The sequence below is a fragment of the Diadema antillarum genome, unplaced genomic scaffold (genome assembly GCF_040938485.1).
Source record: "Diadema antillarum isolate AM-2024a unplaced genomic scaffold, OU_Dant_1.0 scf00000037, whole genome shotgun sequence".
NCBI classification, from domain to species: Eukaryota; Metazoa; Echinodermata; class Echinoidea; order Diadematoida; family Diadematidae; genus Diadema; species Diadema antillarum.
Genome location: NW_027270926.1, coordinates 1 through 17,948, shown reverse-complemented (window position 1 = coordinate 17,948; position 17,948 = coordinate 1). Strand labels below are relative to the sequence as shown.

The 17,948-nt window shown below is 36.6% G+C and overlaps 1 protein-coding gene across 1 annotated transcript in view; it reads left to right on the top strand.

Moving 5' to 3' along the window:
- The window catches only part of LOC139708929 (uncharacterized), a gene marked incomplete at its 3' end in the record, with an annotated part of 93,493 nt that extends 75,778 nt beyond the window's left edge, over window positions 1–17,715 (top strand). Inside the window, exons 33-45 of the mRNA XM_071620898.1 lie at window positions 2,087–2,164; window positions 2,891–3,033; window positions 3,730–3,792; window positions 4,544–4,747; window positions 5,323–5,433; window positions 11,097–11,222; window positions 12,346–12,424; window positions 12,898–13,010; window positions 13,504–13,683; window positions 14,074–14,223; window positions 15,755–15,845; window positions 16,773–16,912; window positions 17,591–17,715. Of these exons, the coding sequence (XP_071476999.1) occupies window positions 2,087–2,164; window positions 2,891–3,033; window positions 3,730–3,792; window positions 4,544–4,747; window positions 5,323–5,433; window positions 11,097–11,222; window positions 12,346–12,424; window positions 12,898–13,010; window positions 13,504–13,683; window positions 14,074–14,223; window positions 15,755–15,845; window positions 16,773–16,912; window positions 17,591–17,715 (1,603 nt within the window). The remainder of the gene's footprint in view (window positions 1–2,086; window positions 2,165–2,890; window positions 3,034–3,729; window positions 3,793–4,543; window positions 4,748–5,322; window positions 5,434–11,096; window positions 11,223–12,345; window positions 12,425–12,897; window positions 13,011–13,503; window positions 13,684–14,073; window positions 14,224–15,754; window positions 15,846–16,772; window positions 16,913–17,590) is intronic.
- Between the last annotated feature and the right edge of the window lie 233 nt (window positions 17,716–17,948).

Here is a 17,948-nt window from a genome sequence, read left to right as displayed (position 1 = left end):
TTTTCACCATCGCTTTTATACATGGGTCCCATGGCCTGACGGTTTGGGAGACACACTAGAGTTAAATATCACTGCCATACATGAAATAATGAAAATCGTATTTGCTTCGTAGCAAAAGTTAAAAACTATATGCCACAAGTATACTCACATTGTTGTGCTGTTATGCTCTAATGATTATTGGGTTGATTGGTATACTGTAAATATTTACCATGTTTCTTTCCCACAGGTACTTTTATAATGTCAGTCTTGTTCAGCAGAGATGCAGATGGGCAATTCCGCAGTTACGTGGACATGACATGGATAAAAGAAATGTGCCTCTTTATTTTACTCTTTAATCTAGGTATCAACTAATGCCATGGATGTTCACCAATCATTAAGGTCTTTCAAATTCAGTAGATTTTATCTTTCGTATTGATTGATTTCGCGAGATCTAAAACCATCATTTAAAATGTACATGTGGGACTGGGGATGCTGAAATTCACTTAAATGCAAATTACAGTGGGTTCCTTTGAAATTTTTTCCTCAAAGTTTTGCTAAAGGGTAAAAGATAAATACATTTACATACTCCAGAAATCGTGTGACATTTTGTCAATTACAAAAGGGTGAAATGACCTGTGGAATTACTCCGGACGAATGTAACGTTACTAACCGTAACGTTACTAACCATGCTTTTGGGGGTCTAGCTAAGAAATTATTGGTCGAACTGCTAAAAAACATTGTGTGAACATTTGTCATGATGCAATAATTGAAATTAATGCAACACTTTGTTTGAAGTAACTTGAATTTTTGCACACTTTTTGTTACAAGACATTGATTTTTTTGTCATGTCCTTTTTTCGTAACGTTACTAACCAGCCCTTTAATTTGCCATAGCAATGCTATTATTTCTTGGATTGTATTCATTCTTTTCTGTATCATAAACCTGGGAATGATGAACATGTTTTTGACATAATTTTGGCTTGAAATGAATAAATGGTAATTTAGTAGTAAAAACAAATATCTAAATTTGTTCAAATGTAACGTTACTAACCGCGGAATTGCCCAGATGATTTTAATTCATTGTGCAATAAATTTGAAAAAAGAGATGGAGGAAAACAAAATATATATTTTCTGTATATGAGTATGATTTACTCCATTTATCAAAGGTGTAACAAACATGTCAGTATTTCGCATATGTATTTTGCATCTGTAGTGTGTCTGTGTTTCTGTTATGTGTCACTATCATTAAATTATTTAAATGTCAAGGCAGGGAGTTATATCATCTTTGTAATGGTGCTTTAGAGTAACCAGCGACATGCACCTGAATCACCACAATTTTCATATCATATAATACGATTTTATATTTGTATTCTATGTCCGCTTGTATTGTATGTTGAATTGCCAAATAAATAATAATAATAATAATAATAATAATAATAATAATAATAATAATAATAATAAATATTCCAATGTGAAACAAAACTTTGCCTCATAAAACACACACACACACACACACAGAGAGAAGTATCGATTTTCTGTTGACGTGTAATATGTCACACAAATGATTAATCTCTGACATTCTGAAAAAGATGACGCTAGACTTTGGAGTATACTTCCAGTTTTATGTCATAAAACATCTACTTTAGAAGCATTCCACTGTCGTGAAACCTCATCACTCTCAATTACTCTTTTGCTTAGTTTAATAATGAAAATCTAGGTTGCATAATTTCAAACTGCAATTATTATTACAGTTACCAAAGCAATAAGTTGAATTCTCACAGGTGATTCATTATTTCCTAAAAGTAATTTTTGCCATGTAGTAGCTGTATCTATTGTGATTTATTATACATGTAGTTTGCCAGCCTCTTCCTAAACTAGGCCCCCAATAACATGTTCTAAGATCACCTCTACCTGACATCTCTTTATACCTTCCTTTATATCGAACTCCTTTGGCATCAAGGCTGATGAATCTAATAGTGCTCTATGTGTGGTCACAACTATTGCCATTCTTACTGGAAACTTGGGCATGTTTGCTTGATATTGTCTCATGATTTTGAATAATGAAATACATTCATGTATGTCTGTTATTCTTTTTTTTTTCACCATAGATCGGGCAGCCAACGATCCACCCCAGTTTGATTTCTTTACCGTACCAACATTCACCATCACTGAGGGACAGAGTCCGTGTGAGTTTGCATGTTTTGTCTTTTCCCTATATTCTGTACATGTTAATCATAAATTTGTATAAATGTTCTATTTGAAGACATGTTTCTCTCTCTTTGAGTGAATATAAACCCTTAGTGTAACTACTCTGTTTTTTCTCACCTCCGCTGAATAAAGTGTCAAGTTAATGCTTTCATGCCATCAACATACAGTCTTCATCTATCCCTATTTGTTGCTGTCAGCAGATTAATATACATATGTACATGTATTGTAAGAATGAGAGATCCATTGTTCAGGTAACCCCCAAGTTCCAGTTTGTGAAATACTGTATTTCTGATTTTCTGCACAGTTTCATTACTGTGCTGGTGTGATGCCAGACAATATGACTGTCAAAAAATCTCATCACAATATCAAGTACATTGTACACTTGTACTTAAAAGTGGAAATTATTGTTTTGAAAATGAACACATGCAATAGCTCTACTTTCTTCGAACAATATCAAAATTTGCAGCCATTTCTGTTCTGATGTCGTTGCAGAAAGAAACGGATGTGAAAAGTGATGATGGTGATGATGATGATGATGATATTGATGATGATGATGTTAATGATGTTGATGATGATGAGTATGGTGATTGTGATGGTGATGATGATGATGAGGAGAAGGGTCTCAAATGTGAACCTATGTTGTATACTTATGTGGAATAGCATATATGCCAACATCTAAAAACTTAACCACTTCTCCCTCTCAGTAATCGTGGTGGGACAACTTAGTGCGACAGATCCAGATAATGACCCCATCATCTTTGGCTTGGAAGACGACAATGCAAGACTCATTTTTACCATCGACCCTGTTACAGGGGAGCTCTATGCACGACCCAACTTAGATAGAGAGGTAACTCATTACACCTGTTTTGGACTTGCTAGCAGGAGCCACTGTAAATAAAGAGAGAAAGACATAAGCGCACATGTAAGAGGGTGAAATATTTCAATAGTCTCCATTTGCTTGTTTTATTGGTTGATTTTTTTTTTTTTTTTTACTTGAGGGGCCATTTAAATTTCACCTAAAGACAGATAAGATTTTTTGAAAGTTATTCATTCCAAAGTGTTTGTCTATGTTTGGTCCTTTGTCATTCATGTTATGTACTAAAACTGAGTCATGAATAGATCATACACTTTCCTCAAAAGGTCTCACTTTCTTTAAAATGATGAGAAGCCGGGTTAAGTCAAGACAGCATCATATTACATGTCCATGGAAGCACATGAAGTGATAATGAAGTGAATCTAGAGAAATTTTTCATGTAAATTTTAGCAAGTTACAGTGCATTCAAATGTAAAGAAGATATCTACTACAACGTGTACATGTACATTGTCCTCCAGACATACAAAACAAGATTACTATCAAGTGATTAATTTTTATGAAAATTTTTTTGTGCAGATTTGTCACCATCAAACAGAATCTTGCCACAAAAGGCTGTGCCAAAATTTCATTACATCATAGAGAAAATGAACATTTTTATTTCTGAGAGTGTAATTGAATGATATCAGTGTATTAATACCACATGATCTTTTCTATTTCAATATTATACAGGATGCAAATATTGGGAGTCGTATTACTGTCAAGGTGTATGTGACTGACAACATCAATGAACCAGTGAGTATCAGATGAAAGCATTGAAAGAAATGTTGGGAGTCCAACAATATTTCATCATGGATAATTACAATTCCTCCATATTCGATTATTGTCAGCCACCTTGAGGTTATTTGTTCATATCAGACATTGATGGATCCCGTAATATCAAAATCTGACCTGTTGAAATGTGAGACTGCTTTTAATCCTCCCACAGCAAGTGATTGTACCTGAGTTTATGAACACTGAAATGATAATTTTGTCTGGCAAGGTACACACATGTACCCATGATACATGTATTTCAAAAGTGCAGATATTCTGTTGATATTATGCTTGAATGCAAATGTGGAATTACTACTTTTTTCTTTTCCATTTTTTAAATTTCTTTTTGCCTGTAAATATTTCTCAGCAGATCTGTTGTAACCTGCTACAGTGTATGTTCAGAAGTTTTTAAGGAACCAAAAATATCTGCATTGAGCTAATGAAGATTCTCAGAAGTCCATATAGTGAGTTGTAGCTATAGGTACCACCTGACCACCCACCTCCCTCTAAGGGATGAGAAAAATTAGTGAATAAATTGGTCTAATTTTGTATATATGATATTTCTCATGATATTCATCATCATTCATCAGGGTACCTTCAGAAATGTGATGTACTTGTATATTTGGCTCCTATTTAGTACTCAGATAATCATTTAAAGTCATAACAGTACTTTTCTGTAGCAGTTACCACAGAGACTGACATTGCACCGCCATCTTATTACAACTGTGTGCAGGTCAGGCAGGATGTTATTGTGGAAATCCGAGACGTCAACGACAACCCACCGTCGTTTACCAATCTCCCAGCGGAGGTGTCCATATTCGAGAACGCCACGTTTGGAACGGCCATCTATCAAGTCCGAGCGACAGATCCAGACACAGGACCTGGTGCTATCGTGTCTTACCAAGTATTGGGTGTCACGCCCAGTGATGCTGGCAGTGTAAGTTCACAATATAGAGACATTTTAAATTATTCAATTCTTTTTTTTTTCTTGAAATGAAATCATTATCTTTCAACACAGCTGCAAACTTCATTCATCCAGTACTGTAACTCACCTAAGGTGTTACCCAATCACATCACACAGTATATAACAATATATATTGGTTGGGATGGTTGAGAGAGAATATCTTTTCATGCATATTCAGAAGAAACACCAGTGTAGCCTTTCATTATAGTTTTCAGTGTTCTACCTTGTTGTTGCCATGGTGATAAGGATACAGTAACGTGTGTGTGTGTGTGTGTGTATGTGAGTGAGATTAGTTTGCATTTCAGGCTAGCAAAAATATATTGTTAAAAACGGTGTGTGATGTGATCGGGTAACACCCATAATAGGTGAGTTACAGTACTGGATAAAAGTTGTTCCAAGGCTAAATTTATAGTAGCCACACCAAAGCCTAAGGAATATTTGTTTGGAAATTTCAGTGATAGTATCAGACAAATGCATCACACTTGCAGCTTTATGCTCACTTTCTCAGATGTTTCATTTTCTTGCAACGATATTTCCACGCTTCCCAGGCGCCGACGGATTACTTCGCCATCACCTCATTTGGTGGAGAGGTGCAGCTTGTGGTGCAGCCACTGGACTATGAATCCATCCAGCAGTACCTCGTCACGATCATCGCTCAGGTGAGGCTTGTCAGTAGATGTGGTCCGTAGATGTCAGTAGATTCTTGGAAAAGAGTCCTAGGTTTCATGTTGTTGGTGTAACAAAATGCATTTTGCTCTGTAATAACCACTGAGCCTATGAAACCACTTTTTTGCTGTTTGATACCGGTACTGTATATCTCAATCATTATTTTGACAATCAAGTTTTTTGTTTGTGTTTGATAACGTAGAAGGAAATACAAAAATCTTTTTTTTTTTTGTGAGCCCTTTGTTAAATTTATCTCTGATTCAAAATTGGCAACACATTTTGTACTATTAGTGGTGAAATTTTTTCTGTCAAATTGGCAAATAGAAAAAAAAATCATTCTTATTTCAGGCTTTTTTAATGAATTCAACTACAGTTTTTCTCATCATTGTTTTGTCATCATAATTTTACAATTATTTATGGATCATGTTTGTCGTCTGTTTGTTTTTAGTATTACACGTACCTTTCCATGTCCCTTAAAACATGTTATGCATTCAACTCTACAAGACAAAAACAAAAAAGAAGAAGAAGAAGAAGAAGAAAAAAAGCTCTGTCATTGTTGGCTGTTGTACGTCCCTGCTGTCATTACCCGAGCATTATCAACATGTGAAATCTGAAAAGAATAATAAATGAAGAGGCATTTGTAAATGTACTGTCCCACCAAGCTGTCCAGGTTGGTGTATTGTGCCGTTATTGATTATCGGCTCCCAACAATGCCTACTACATCCTGTCCATGGGTCCCCCACACTGTTAGTTTGCAATGAAGTTACAACAGACGTATTATGTTGGTCATTTAGCTGACATGCAAGTAGTTTTGTCAAGCATTTTTTTTAAATGTTTATAAAAATGTCGTGAGTATGGAATATTGTTGTGAATGTAATAATGGTTTTCATCCCAAACAGTAGCTTGTCATTTATTGTGCATTCACACTGCTACTGTATTTTCCCAGCTGAAAGTAGTATATTACCATGCCAAGATCATCATCATAATTATTCTTCAGGGGGGAAAAAAACCATCTCTTTCAGCTGCAGATTGCACAATTTATGAAAAAGATCGATTGGTATCCACATTCATGTTTATCCTGCATTGAGAATAGGTTAGACGATGGTCCAAAGGAGGGGGTAGATACTAGTTTTCACAAATATGTAGTTTGTATCTTAACTCATTTTGACATCCAAAACTGAAGCATGCAGAGTCAAAGTGAGAAAAAAATTGCATGTACATTCAGAGGGGGGAAGTTAATGAGCAGATAAGAAGAACAAAAATCTGGCAAATATTGCGTGGAAGCCATACAAAGATTTAAGAGTAGAACCCCTTCTGTCCTCTCCAATCTACATTGAAAATGAATGAAACTGTGCTCTTGCTTCCCGCTGTGCCAAAGAAACTTTCACACTGCATGATTAATCCTAAAACTGAGTTTAATCTCATTTATCTGCACATCATCCTAAGCAAATGCCAGCTCTTACAAATGTGGGTGTGTTTTTACGATCATCATCCCATCGTAACTAAACTAGATGGCATTGTTGCATGGCTTTTATGTCTCAGCCGTTTTGCCCCAGACAGAGGCCGCTTACTGACAATAGACCTGATCAAGGTGCACCTAAATTCTGGCCCCTTTCTCCTCCCTCCGACCTCTCCGGGAGCAATCAATAACCCAAAGGGGTGCTGAAAAGCCCCCCGTTCAGTAATTGTATGCTATCCACACATTGACACATAGTGCGCTGCTAATTGCTGTTCGATAAAAGCGTGCAGGACAGTGTAGACTGAGTTTGTAGGAGGTGCAAGAATGCTTGTGCATGCTGCCAGTGGAGGCCTGAGTGGTCAGGAGAACCAAGTATCTATTTACGGAATGAATGGCATTTGGAGGATTTTAGGTCTCTAGCTCTGGGAGAGATCTGAAAATACCATGTTGAAAAGAGTTTTCATTGAAGTCACTGCACATTACCAGTTACCTTCAATAAAGACAGATGACTTTATTTATACATTGTTATGAAATGTTCATTGAAGTAGAATAGGAATAATAGAAACCTAATTTATCAATATGCTCATCATCCCACCATCATTCTTAAAGAAATTATTTGTGCAATCTCTGGGGACTAATACACATGTAGCTTCATTTCATTTTTAACTAGGAACTGTGTATGGGTGTTTGATCTGTTTAGTTATATAGCATCTAATATGCTGTGCACCTAACAGGCATAGAACTTTTAATATTGCAGTGCCAAGTCTTCAAATCCCCAACTATAAAGCTTTCCTTTACCACTCGATTCAGTACTAACAGTTTTTAAATGTATATCAGTCTGATATAATTTGAGGAGCAGTTTACACTACAAAGGGATCAAGATGAGCACATGCCTACTGAACCATTCGGTTGTAAAACAGAAATAGCCAATAGTGATAATAGAAGATAAAAATCTCAAGTGACTTTTAGGGTTTGTGCATTTTAACATAACTGTCTAGCTAGCATCAAGACAATATAAGAGCACCACATATAGGTAGAGTGTTTCTAGTGTAGTAAACTCTTTTTTTCTCTCTCCAAATTTTGATCTGTATAGTGTTGACTGTACTTTACCGTTTTTGATGAGTGCATCTCATATAAAGAGGTGTAGTAGGCCACTAAATACTGTAGCAATACAGTTGATTAATATCATCTGCATAAATATCATTATTTTCTTTGTCACTACCTTTCTTATCATCACTAGCATCTAGGTCGTTACCATTATCAACATCATCATCATCATCATCATCATCACCATCATTACCGTCATCACCATCATCATCATCATCATCATAACCTTTATCATTAAAACCATTACCACTGCATGTATATACTCTGTATTTGCAGAGTATATGGTAGCAAAGGGTTCATACAATAGCACCACATACATGTACTGCTCTCCATACAAACTCTGGTTATAGTTCCCTAAAATGGGCATCTCCCACGCTCCATTCCATGGCAGGTTTTTGCCATATATTGCCATAGTGTCATTGGTTCTGTGCATTACCCACCTTCCCTCGCTCTCTATACCCCAAGCAATTTTCATTTAATCATTTCATAATGTTTTCCTGTTTGGCACCACCCATCCATTTCTCCTATGTGCATCTTCTCCTCTTCCTCCTGCTTTGCTGCATCAAATGAGCAGGACTCTCGCCTCCCTTGGATGGGCCAGGTTTGTTGGTTGGCAGTGCTGTGCTCTAGATTATTAACCTGTTGAGGACGGGCTACAACACTCATTTCCCATATACACCTGCCTGAGTATACTCGGGACTCGTCCTCAATGGGTTGAACCGCTTTTGCTGTTTAACATTTCATTCATACCATTTTGCAGAGTAAATGAATCATTGATGGTTTCACAGACTGGCTAAAACTTTCTCCTCTTCTTCTCCTTCTTCTTCTCCTCCTCCACCTCTTCTTCATCCTTCTTTCATTGATTTATCATCCCTTTCTTTTTCACTTCCTATTCACTCTTCCTCTCTTTATTCTTCTTCCTCTCCTTCATTCTGAATCATAAAAACCAATAATGATATTTGTGACTTTTAACTCACTTTGTGCTTTGTCTGTGTCTGTAAAGATTTGTCAAAATAAATGTTTACAATTGTTATTTCACATATCATCCCTTTAATATTTCCTGTGCGAACTGTGTGCCAGTTTATGCTAAATAAGCAGCATGCGAAAGTACCTCATTCGTATGAAGTTGATGCTGTCTTACTGCATATTATTAAAGGGCTATTCTGACTCTGTCATCCCTATAAACAGTAACACATTCAAGTAATTGATGTTACATGCATCACTTATATTTAGTACACAATACATGTAGATAGCTATCAAAATGTATTGATATTCTGCTGGTATTCACAATCATGGGAGTGTGAATCAGCGTGCTTGCTAACGTGCAAACATTATTTGGAAGTATATGATGTTACTGGCAGAATATAAAACTTTCTTTAGACACAATTTTCTTCAGGTCAATTTGTGTCGATGTGTTTTGAACTTCTATCATCAATACAGGTTGTATAGGGGAACAGATATTTGCTGCTATGTAAATCTTTCCTCAAACTTTTTTTTTGTGCAAAATTCAAATCGACATTCTATTGGTTTAGTAAAAAGTCCCTTATATATAACTGGGTATATTAAATCACAATTCATAGCTATTAGCAATTATTATGTTTAATCAACCCACTATCGTGTTATAGTTGTTCAACTTCTGCTGAATAAAAGTATTATTGACCTTCGATCAAACAAGATCAGTATACTTTTTAATCAGCACAATACATTCGTATTCAACATCATTGAAATATATAGTAGAACTTAGAGCATGCTGTGTTTTTTTGTTGTTGTGTTTTGTATAACAGTACATGAATATGATACTGGCAATCAAGATTGCAGTGCTGAGTTTATCATTTTGCTGAATTGAACTCCTCATGTACAAAATCTCACTTTTGTGTTGTATTGTCATTGAATTCAGATTGTGTTGTGTGCTCTTGTGTGCTGCTTGCACCATAAATTTGAAGTCCAGGTCTCTTGTAACCATTAATGAATGGATGGGATGTATGATTAGCCAGAAATTTCCTCAGAAATAAGGATTTTTGTGTTGAGGCAGAATTTGCGACACGTGACTAGAGGAATGTAATTCAAGTTTGTAGTCGGACTCACAAATAAAACTTGATTCATTGGTATGAAACGTGATTAGAAGGATGTTTCTAAATGAGATAAAGCTCTGTAAGTGGGAAAGGGAGGGTTTTCTTCTTTTCATTGTTGTCGAACAAGTGATGAAAGGACATTTCTGTTCTGGCCCTAGACTCTCTTGTCTGCTTCGATGTGCAATCATGGGTGACATTTGTGGGAAAGCTGAAATCCAGATATATTCTAAATGATGCTGTGCTTTCCAAAGTCTATGACCCATTGCATCCTTTTATTTTTCTCTCTCTCTCTTTTTATTGCAAGTCCATTTTGTAGCATCTTACAGTACCATAATTATCTTGCAGAGAAAAGGCAGTTGTATGGATGATTAGTGCAAAGTTGTATTTATGTGTGTGCTTTGTCAGACTTTATGGTAGACTTGAATCCAGTCTGTATGAAACCTTTTATCTCACTGTCTATGAATCACAGCAGTGTATTCAGGTAATTTTCAGATTAATCTGATGAAGTGATATCAACATAAAACTGTGATGCTGTAAGTGAGACTAGTCAGGATCATGCTGGAGAATTGCATTGATTTTGAAATATACAAACATGGTATCCCAATCATGTGTGAACTGACATACACATACAGAGTATGGCCATACTTACAATAGAGTTGCCATGTTTTGTTTTTGTTTTTGTTTGTTTGTTTGTTTGTTTGTTTGCTTTTGATGTGTGCAATTGCTGTTGTTGTTTTTCTGGGTTTTCTTTTCTTAATCAAAAGTATAACTAGAAAAAAAGAAATCAACAGAAAGATCAAGAAACAGTCCCAGGGATTTGATAGTAAATTGGTTGTTTCTTTGTGTTGCATTCCAAAGACAGGGAAGTTTCTTGTGTGCTATTCTTTGTTAAAATCATGAAACCAGGCTTTCCCCACTTTTGTTTGTGTGTTTGTTGTTGTTTTTTGTGTGGTAGAAATGAAATGTTTATGTGTGCTGTAACGATATACAAAATATGCCTTCATTTTTTCCCCCTCAGGACTATGGAAGTCCCAGCTTGGCAAGCACAGGAACTCTGACAGTCAACATTCTGGATGTGCAAGACACTGTTCCAGAATTCATCAACATTCCCTATGATGTCACCATATCAGAGACGATGGCTGTGGTGAGTAAACAAGTCATGTCATCTTTCAGGATCTTGAGAATTTCATGTTACCAAACATACTGAATGGATAGAGTTTGTATAGATCTCTGAGTTGGGCTCAATGGCCCGAATTCACGAAGGTGGTACAAATGAAACCATGGTTTAAACCATGGACAAAAACCATGAAGCGCCAAGTGTCGCACGGAATATTTCGTTACAAAATTGGTCATTTTGTCGACAAAATGACCGTTTCGTTAACGAAATTATCATTTCGCGGACGAAATGTTCATTTAGTTACAAAATGTTGTCATGTCGTTACAAAATGATCATTTTAGCGACGAAATGACTGATTTTGTAACAAATATTTATGCGACACTTGGCGCTCCATGGTTTTTGTCCATGGTTTAAACCATGGTTTTATTTGTACCACCTTCGTGAATTCGGGCCTATATGTACAGTTGTATCTGTAATATCAGAATACATGCAAAGTTGAACAGTCTGTTTGTGAACAAATCTTGAAGTACTGCATTAACTCTTTGAGGACGAGTCCCAAGTATGCTCGGGCAGGGGTCTATTGGAAATGTGTGTTGTAGCAAAATCAGCCCGTCCTCAATGGGGTAATGCATGATGAATGACTTTGTATAAGGGTTAGGGTTAGATATCTGTACTGTTAGGAATTGTTTGACCTCTTGCACATTTTAGGATTCTACAGTACACAAGTTAATAAATATACACATTGAATATTTAATGTGAATAACAATATAGATAAAAACAAAGCTTTTCCGAATCACTTCTTAGGTGACATTGTGCATAAATTATATTTTAGAAATTTTTGAGAAATGCAAGTAAAATTATAGTAAAACTGCAGTAGCTGCTTTTAAGTAAAAGACAGCAACAGAAAATGCTTGGACGAAAAGAATGACTTGACGCGATATAACAGAAACAATATATTATCGTATTATACACTACATACAGCACCATAATGATATATGAATAAATAAAGACATATTATGTCTTCACTCAATTTGTACTGAACTTCTCCTTTTGTGTCATTATTTTCATTCAAGGTATCTCTCTCCTTGCATGTGTGTTCATTTGCACTATCTAAATTGTATATCATATAATTTACATCTATATTTCTCAGGATTCTGTCATTCAAACTATCACAGCTGTGGACCCGGATTCCGTCAACACGAATACTATCACATACGAACTTGTTGTTTGTAAGTCAGCATATTTCCTAAAGTACAATTGTAGTTCATGATATTTCTAATTTCCTCAGTACTTGCTAAAGATTTCAACTTTCATTACATTCAGTAGACTTTGATCAAACATAAAATGTACATAAATACTTTGGAGAAGGTTTATTTTTAGTTCTTCAGTGAGTTTTGTTGTCAATATGAAGGGGACAGTGTTAAAGGATGAGTTCAATCTTTGATATTTCTTAGTTTAAAAAAAAAAATCTTGTCTTGATAGAAATGAGATTATTTCTTTATGTCACACAAATATCAAATGACTTTATGGGTCACATTTACTGTTACTCATACTTTTGCAGAACTTGAGTAATCCTACCTATATGCAATGAAAAACTCACATGAATAGTCAGACACATTTTTTTTTTTTGTGGGGGGGCAGGGGAGGGGATTAATTTTGTGGGAAATAGATGAATATGCCTTCCCTCTCTTTTGCAATACAGCTGATGGTCAGGGCTATTTCACCATCGACCAGAACACCGGTGTCATCACAGTCGCGACACAAATGGATGTCGATGACCCCGTTCTACCAACCGCGTATCCCCTTATTGTCAGGGTAGGTTCTTAATGTGGAGATCATGTTTTTGCAGGTTTCATCCGAGTAGCCATCTTGCAGATCCAATGATCCCTAAGTTACTGCAGTAATCTTCTTTTATGTATGGTGTAGAGTTTGCTGCTGTTTTCATAGGGAGTGCTTTAATTTTGCTTCGTTTATTGAATAATTAATTTGGGGCTCCTCTTTCATTTTCATTCATTTTGAGTGATATTAATACCCAAGCTAATCTTCATGTTTGATATTGTTCTTAAGAACTAAAATTTGATCTCAATGCCATATCTGTGCTTCTGGCATACATATATTTCTTTAAGTTATTTCATTTTTATTAAAACACTTGCAGTCACTTGCATTGATTTCAGACTGTAAAATATGCATTTAAAAAGTTATGACAACTCATGTATAATTTGATTGTCCTATAACACATTTATTCAGTTTTGAAGATTGTAGAATCACCACTAGCTGCTCTCCTGCTGCATTTTAATTAATCTTTTAGGCGACAGAGAGCGGTCCAGGTGGATCTGCTTCGGCCCTCGTGAGCTTCGATGTAACCATCCAGCCTGTCAACGATGAGCCTCCACTGTTCCAGGAGAATTCCTACACCACCTCCATCCCAGAATCGTCACAGGTCAACTTCCAGCTTCCTCTTAGCATAGTGGTGGACGACGGGGACAGGGTAAGCTTGGGCACGCTTTCTCAGTACCCATTTACTCTGGTCATACATCCCAATGAGAATGGATTAAGAGAGTGAAATGAAATGCAACATTTGGCAAAGATCACCATATTACTCATTAAGTGAACTTTTTGCAGGGTATTTCAGTACATGAGGTCAATTAAGATAGGAATATGGATGAAGATTAATCCATATCCAGAGAGACTATGGACAGAACTCACTGTCAGGTAAATTCCCTTTAATGATAACGGAAACAGTCTAAAGACAGTAAAAAATGAGTTTTTAGGAAGTAAATGTAAATTGAAGTATATATGCACCATCATCTGATAACATAACACACCTTTCATCTCTACCTACGTCCTTTCATCTTTCCTTCCTTGTTTCAATGCGCAGTTCACGGATAGCACCATCTTTTTCTCGGTGGAGGATGGAGCCAGCGTGCCCTTCAGGGTTTCCCCCACTCAGGTGGTAGGCAGTGGGACAGTCACCCTGCTCCTGACGCAGCAGCTCGACTACGAGAACCAGCAGAGCTATGCCTTCCAGGTGAGCTGGACAACCATGCTTACTTTTTAAGAATTCATCTGTTGCCACTTGCCAGTATGTATGCTATGTGTGTGTATGTATGTGTGTGTCTGTATGTGTCTGTGTCAAAAGCAGAATGGGGGAAGGGGTTATGGGAGGGATGATCCTTACTATAGTACGCTTGTTTATTCCGTTTTGTGTGTCTCTCTCATGCTGAACGCTGCAATTGGTTTTCACCACAGTCTTTGCCTCTAATGAAATGGAATCTCTATTCATTTCCTGTGCTTGTGGTTGTCCATCATGTTTGATTTCTATGCACAGTCCAGTCAAAGGGGTAGAGTTTTTAACCATATTAAAAGAGAAACCATATGCTGTCACGGTTACAGCTCGTTATTCCGAAGGTTCGTTATTCCGAAGGTTCTTTAGTCCGAAGGTTGCGTTATTCCGAAGGTTTGTTATTCTGAAGATTCGTTATTCTGAAGGTTTGTTAATCCGAAATAGTGATGAGGTTTGTTATTCCGAAGGTTCATTAATCTGAAAATAAAATAAGGTTCATTATTCCAAAGGTTCGTTAATCCGAAAATGAAACAAAGCTCTTTATTCCGAAGGCTGGTTACGGACCCTATATCATTTCGGATCAACAAACCTTCGGAATAATGAACCCTGTTTCATTTTCGGATTAACGAACCTTCGGAGTAACGAACCCTATTTCATTTTCGGATAAACGAGCCTTTGGAATAGCGAACCCTATTTCATTTTCGGATTAGCGAACCTTCGGAATAACGAACGTTCGGAATAACACCACAAATGTTCGGATTAACGAACCCTTTTTCATTTTCGGATTAACAAACCTCTAGGTATAGGGAATTTGTGTGTTTCGGATTAATGAACCTTCGGAATAACGAACCTTCGGAATAACGAACCTTCGGAATAACGAACCTTTGGAATAACGAACCTTCGGAATAACGAAACTTCGGAATAACGAACAGCACCCGTTGTCACACATGGTATCTGGACCACAGGTCTCAAATGCAATATCCACCGAACAAATTAGCATGTCTTCCTTTCCAATTGGAGTACAACAAGTGCATAGGAAATCATTTGTAACATGCAGTGATAACCTGAAGTCACTGTGAGGAAGTGAATAGAATCCAACATTTAGGAGAATTTAAGATTATCTTCTTCTTTTTTCAATGCTTGATGTGAATCAAGTAACATCAAATCTATGTCATTGCTTTCTGATTGCAATTTCTCTTCCTGTCTTCAGGTGAAGGAGAGTTGAAGAAAAGACATCATTTCAAATATTCCAAGATATGTTTTTTGCACATATATGATTCCCGTGCAAAATTTGTATTGGGCATATAAATTGCAGTGTTGAAACACAAATTTTGAAATTTGCATTTTAGGTTGCAGTTCCTTTCTCTTATAGTTTATGTATAGCTATTACCTCAAAGTTTTTTTTTTTTTTTTTGTTTTGATGTTCTTTTTTTTATTAAGCTGAGAGTTGCCAATATTTCATCACTTTTTCTCTCCCCTCCCCCCCCCCCCTTAGCTGGTAGCAACAGATAGTGATGGTCAGGACATGACCATGGTCACTGTCGATGTCACGGATGTCAACGACAACAATCCAACGTTCATTAATGGTAAGTATCTGACAAACAAATTCCTTCTACATTGTATGTGGATGTCAGAGGCAGCAATTCTCTGTCTTGGATGGAATGGTAGCAGATTGTTATGACTCCAGGTTTTTGGTTTGTTTGCTTTTAACACATTTGAGAGTTATCTCTTGGTAGTTTTCCAATTACTGTGCTTCATGGGGCTTCTTTGTTATGTTTCAGTTGTTTTATTCTTTATTTGTTTGTTTTTTTGGGAGGGGGGCAAACTATTTGTTTTTAATAGGGCCCATTTTTCTCTCTCTTCTTTTCTTTAAAACAACAACAACAACATGTTTTTCCCCCTGTGGAATGCTTAACTCATGCCAAAAGGCAAGGTTCTGACCAGCTGTAACATTTGTATGTTCCAGTGTCTCATTTAAGGCTTTGACTAGTTATTATCTTGCATCAAATTGATGTTCCCATCATCAGTATAATGATACTCTATGATGCCCTCTGATGTGAGAGAGCTGTGCTATTTTGAAAGTCACAAATAATAAATGTATCTCTATTTGCTGCAGACACGAGACCATTAGTCACAAAATCCCTTTTTAAATAAACTTTCATTGTTATGCAGTCTTGTGCTATGAACCAGGGCCTTCCAATGTCAATCAGAATTAAAACATTTGTGAGTATAGGAACAGGCATGTGACACTCCATTACATCCGTATAAGCATACATACTGTACCTCAACATTCCATGGAACTGTCAAGTTAGGGGATAGTCATTTCAGAGTAAGTTTGTATGGTGCATGCATGCAATTTTTTTTTTCCAAGAGAGTGCATTCAAAAATTAAATTATATTGGGAAGGAAAAAATATATGATAGGAATAATTTACATTGATGATGAGTAATCAGTCACTCACAGTACATTGTACATCATGATTTTCTTTTTCTTTTCCCGGTATCATTGAAATAGTGCCAGCGGAAGGTTTCTACCAGGGCTCCATCAACGAGAACGATCAGGCGGGAACATTTGTAGTCCAGGTCATGACCTCTGACCCCGACATGGGGGAGAATGCTGCTGTGGTTTATTCCATCACGGGAGGAAACATTAATGTGAGCATCATTTTTTAAAAAAAACCCAAAACACACACAATTGTGGGTCATAGACAGTAGGGGCTGTAGATGTGTTTCATGAGTCTAGTAATGTACATATCCTCATTTGTTCACATTTTCCACCACGTCTATGCACCATCATATCTGTGGACTCCACACAGTTCATAATAAAAAAAAATTAAAGATAGTGCATGAATTTCTAGCTCTGTGGCAGAAACTCAAACCAAAACTGTTAAAATTGCTATTTTATATGAGTCATCAGGTTGGTCTGTTAAAAGGATGTATAAGATAAAACTTGCTCCTTGTATGTATTTGTTTGCTGTGAATTTTGCACTTTTTACAAATATTTATATTGCCTGTGATACATACAATGTATGAATATTTGTAATGATCTGAAAAATCCTTTGACATTGTCGAAAAAATTTTTATAATGCCTGGGTTGGCATGTGAGTAAAAAAAAAAAAAAACCAAAACAATCTAAACGTTTGCATCTCATCATAATGCACCTTGTGAGATCATCGTAGTGTTCCAGAAAGAGGTTGACAAGGATATTTAATGCTTGCATGAAATGTAAAAAAGTGTTTCATGACACACATAGATCATTAAAAGAAAAGGAAAGAAGAAGAAGAAAACTATAAATAGAAATCATACCCTGCATCTCTCTGTCTTACTTTTCAGACTGCATTCACCATCAACCCCACCACTGGTGTCATCACAAACAATCAGATCGTGGGACCCAATGCACCCCCGACATACACCCTCATCGTCACAGCAACAAATCCCACATCGGCTTTCCCCCCTGCGTGAGTATATCATTTCTTTTTAATCCATCTAGGACGAGTACATGTAAGTTTTTTGCTCTTTCTGTCTTTTATCTTCTAGGTGGCCAGCAAATGTTTTGATGTTCCTGGCTGTAATTCTTAATTTAATCAGAATGATGATACTGCAGGCAGTAGTAAGAGATGTAGGCATGCAGTAGTGAGTACAGATGTGCCCTTCCCTAAACCAACTCATGTCCTTAACCCTAAAAGGGCCG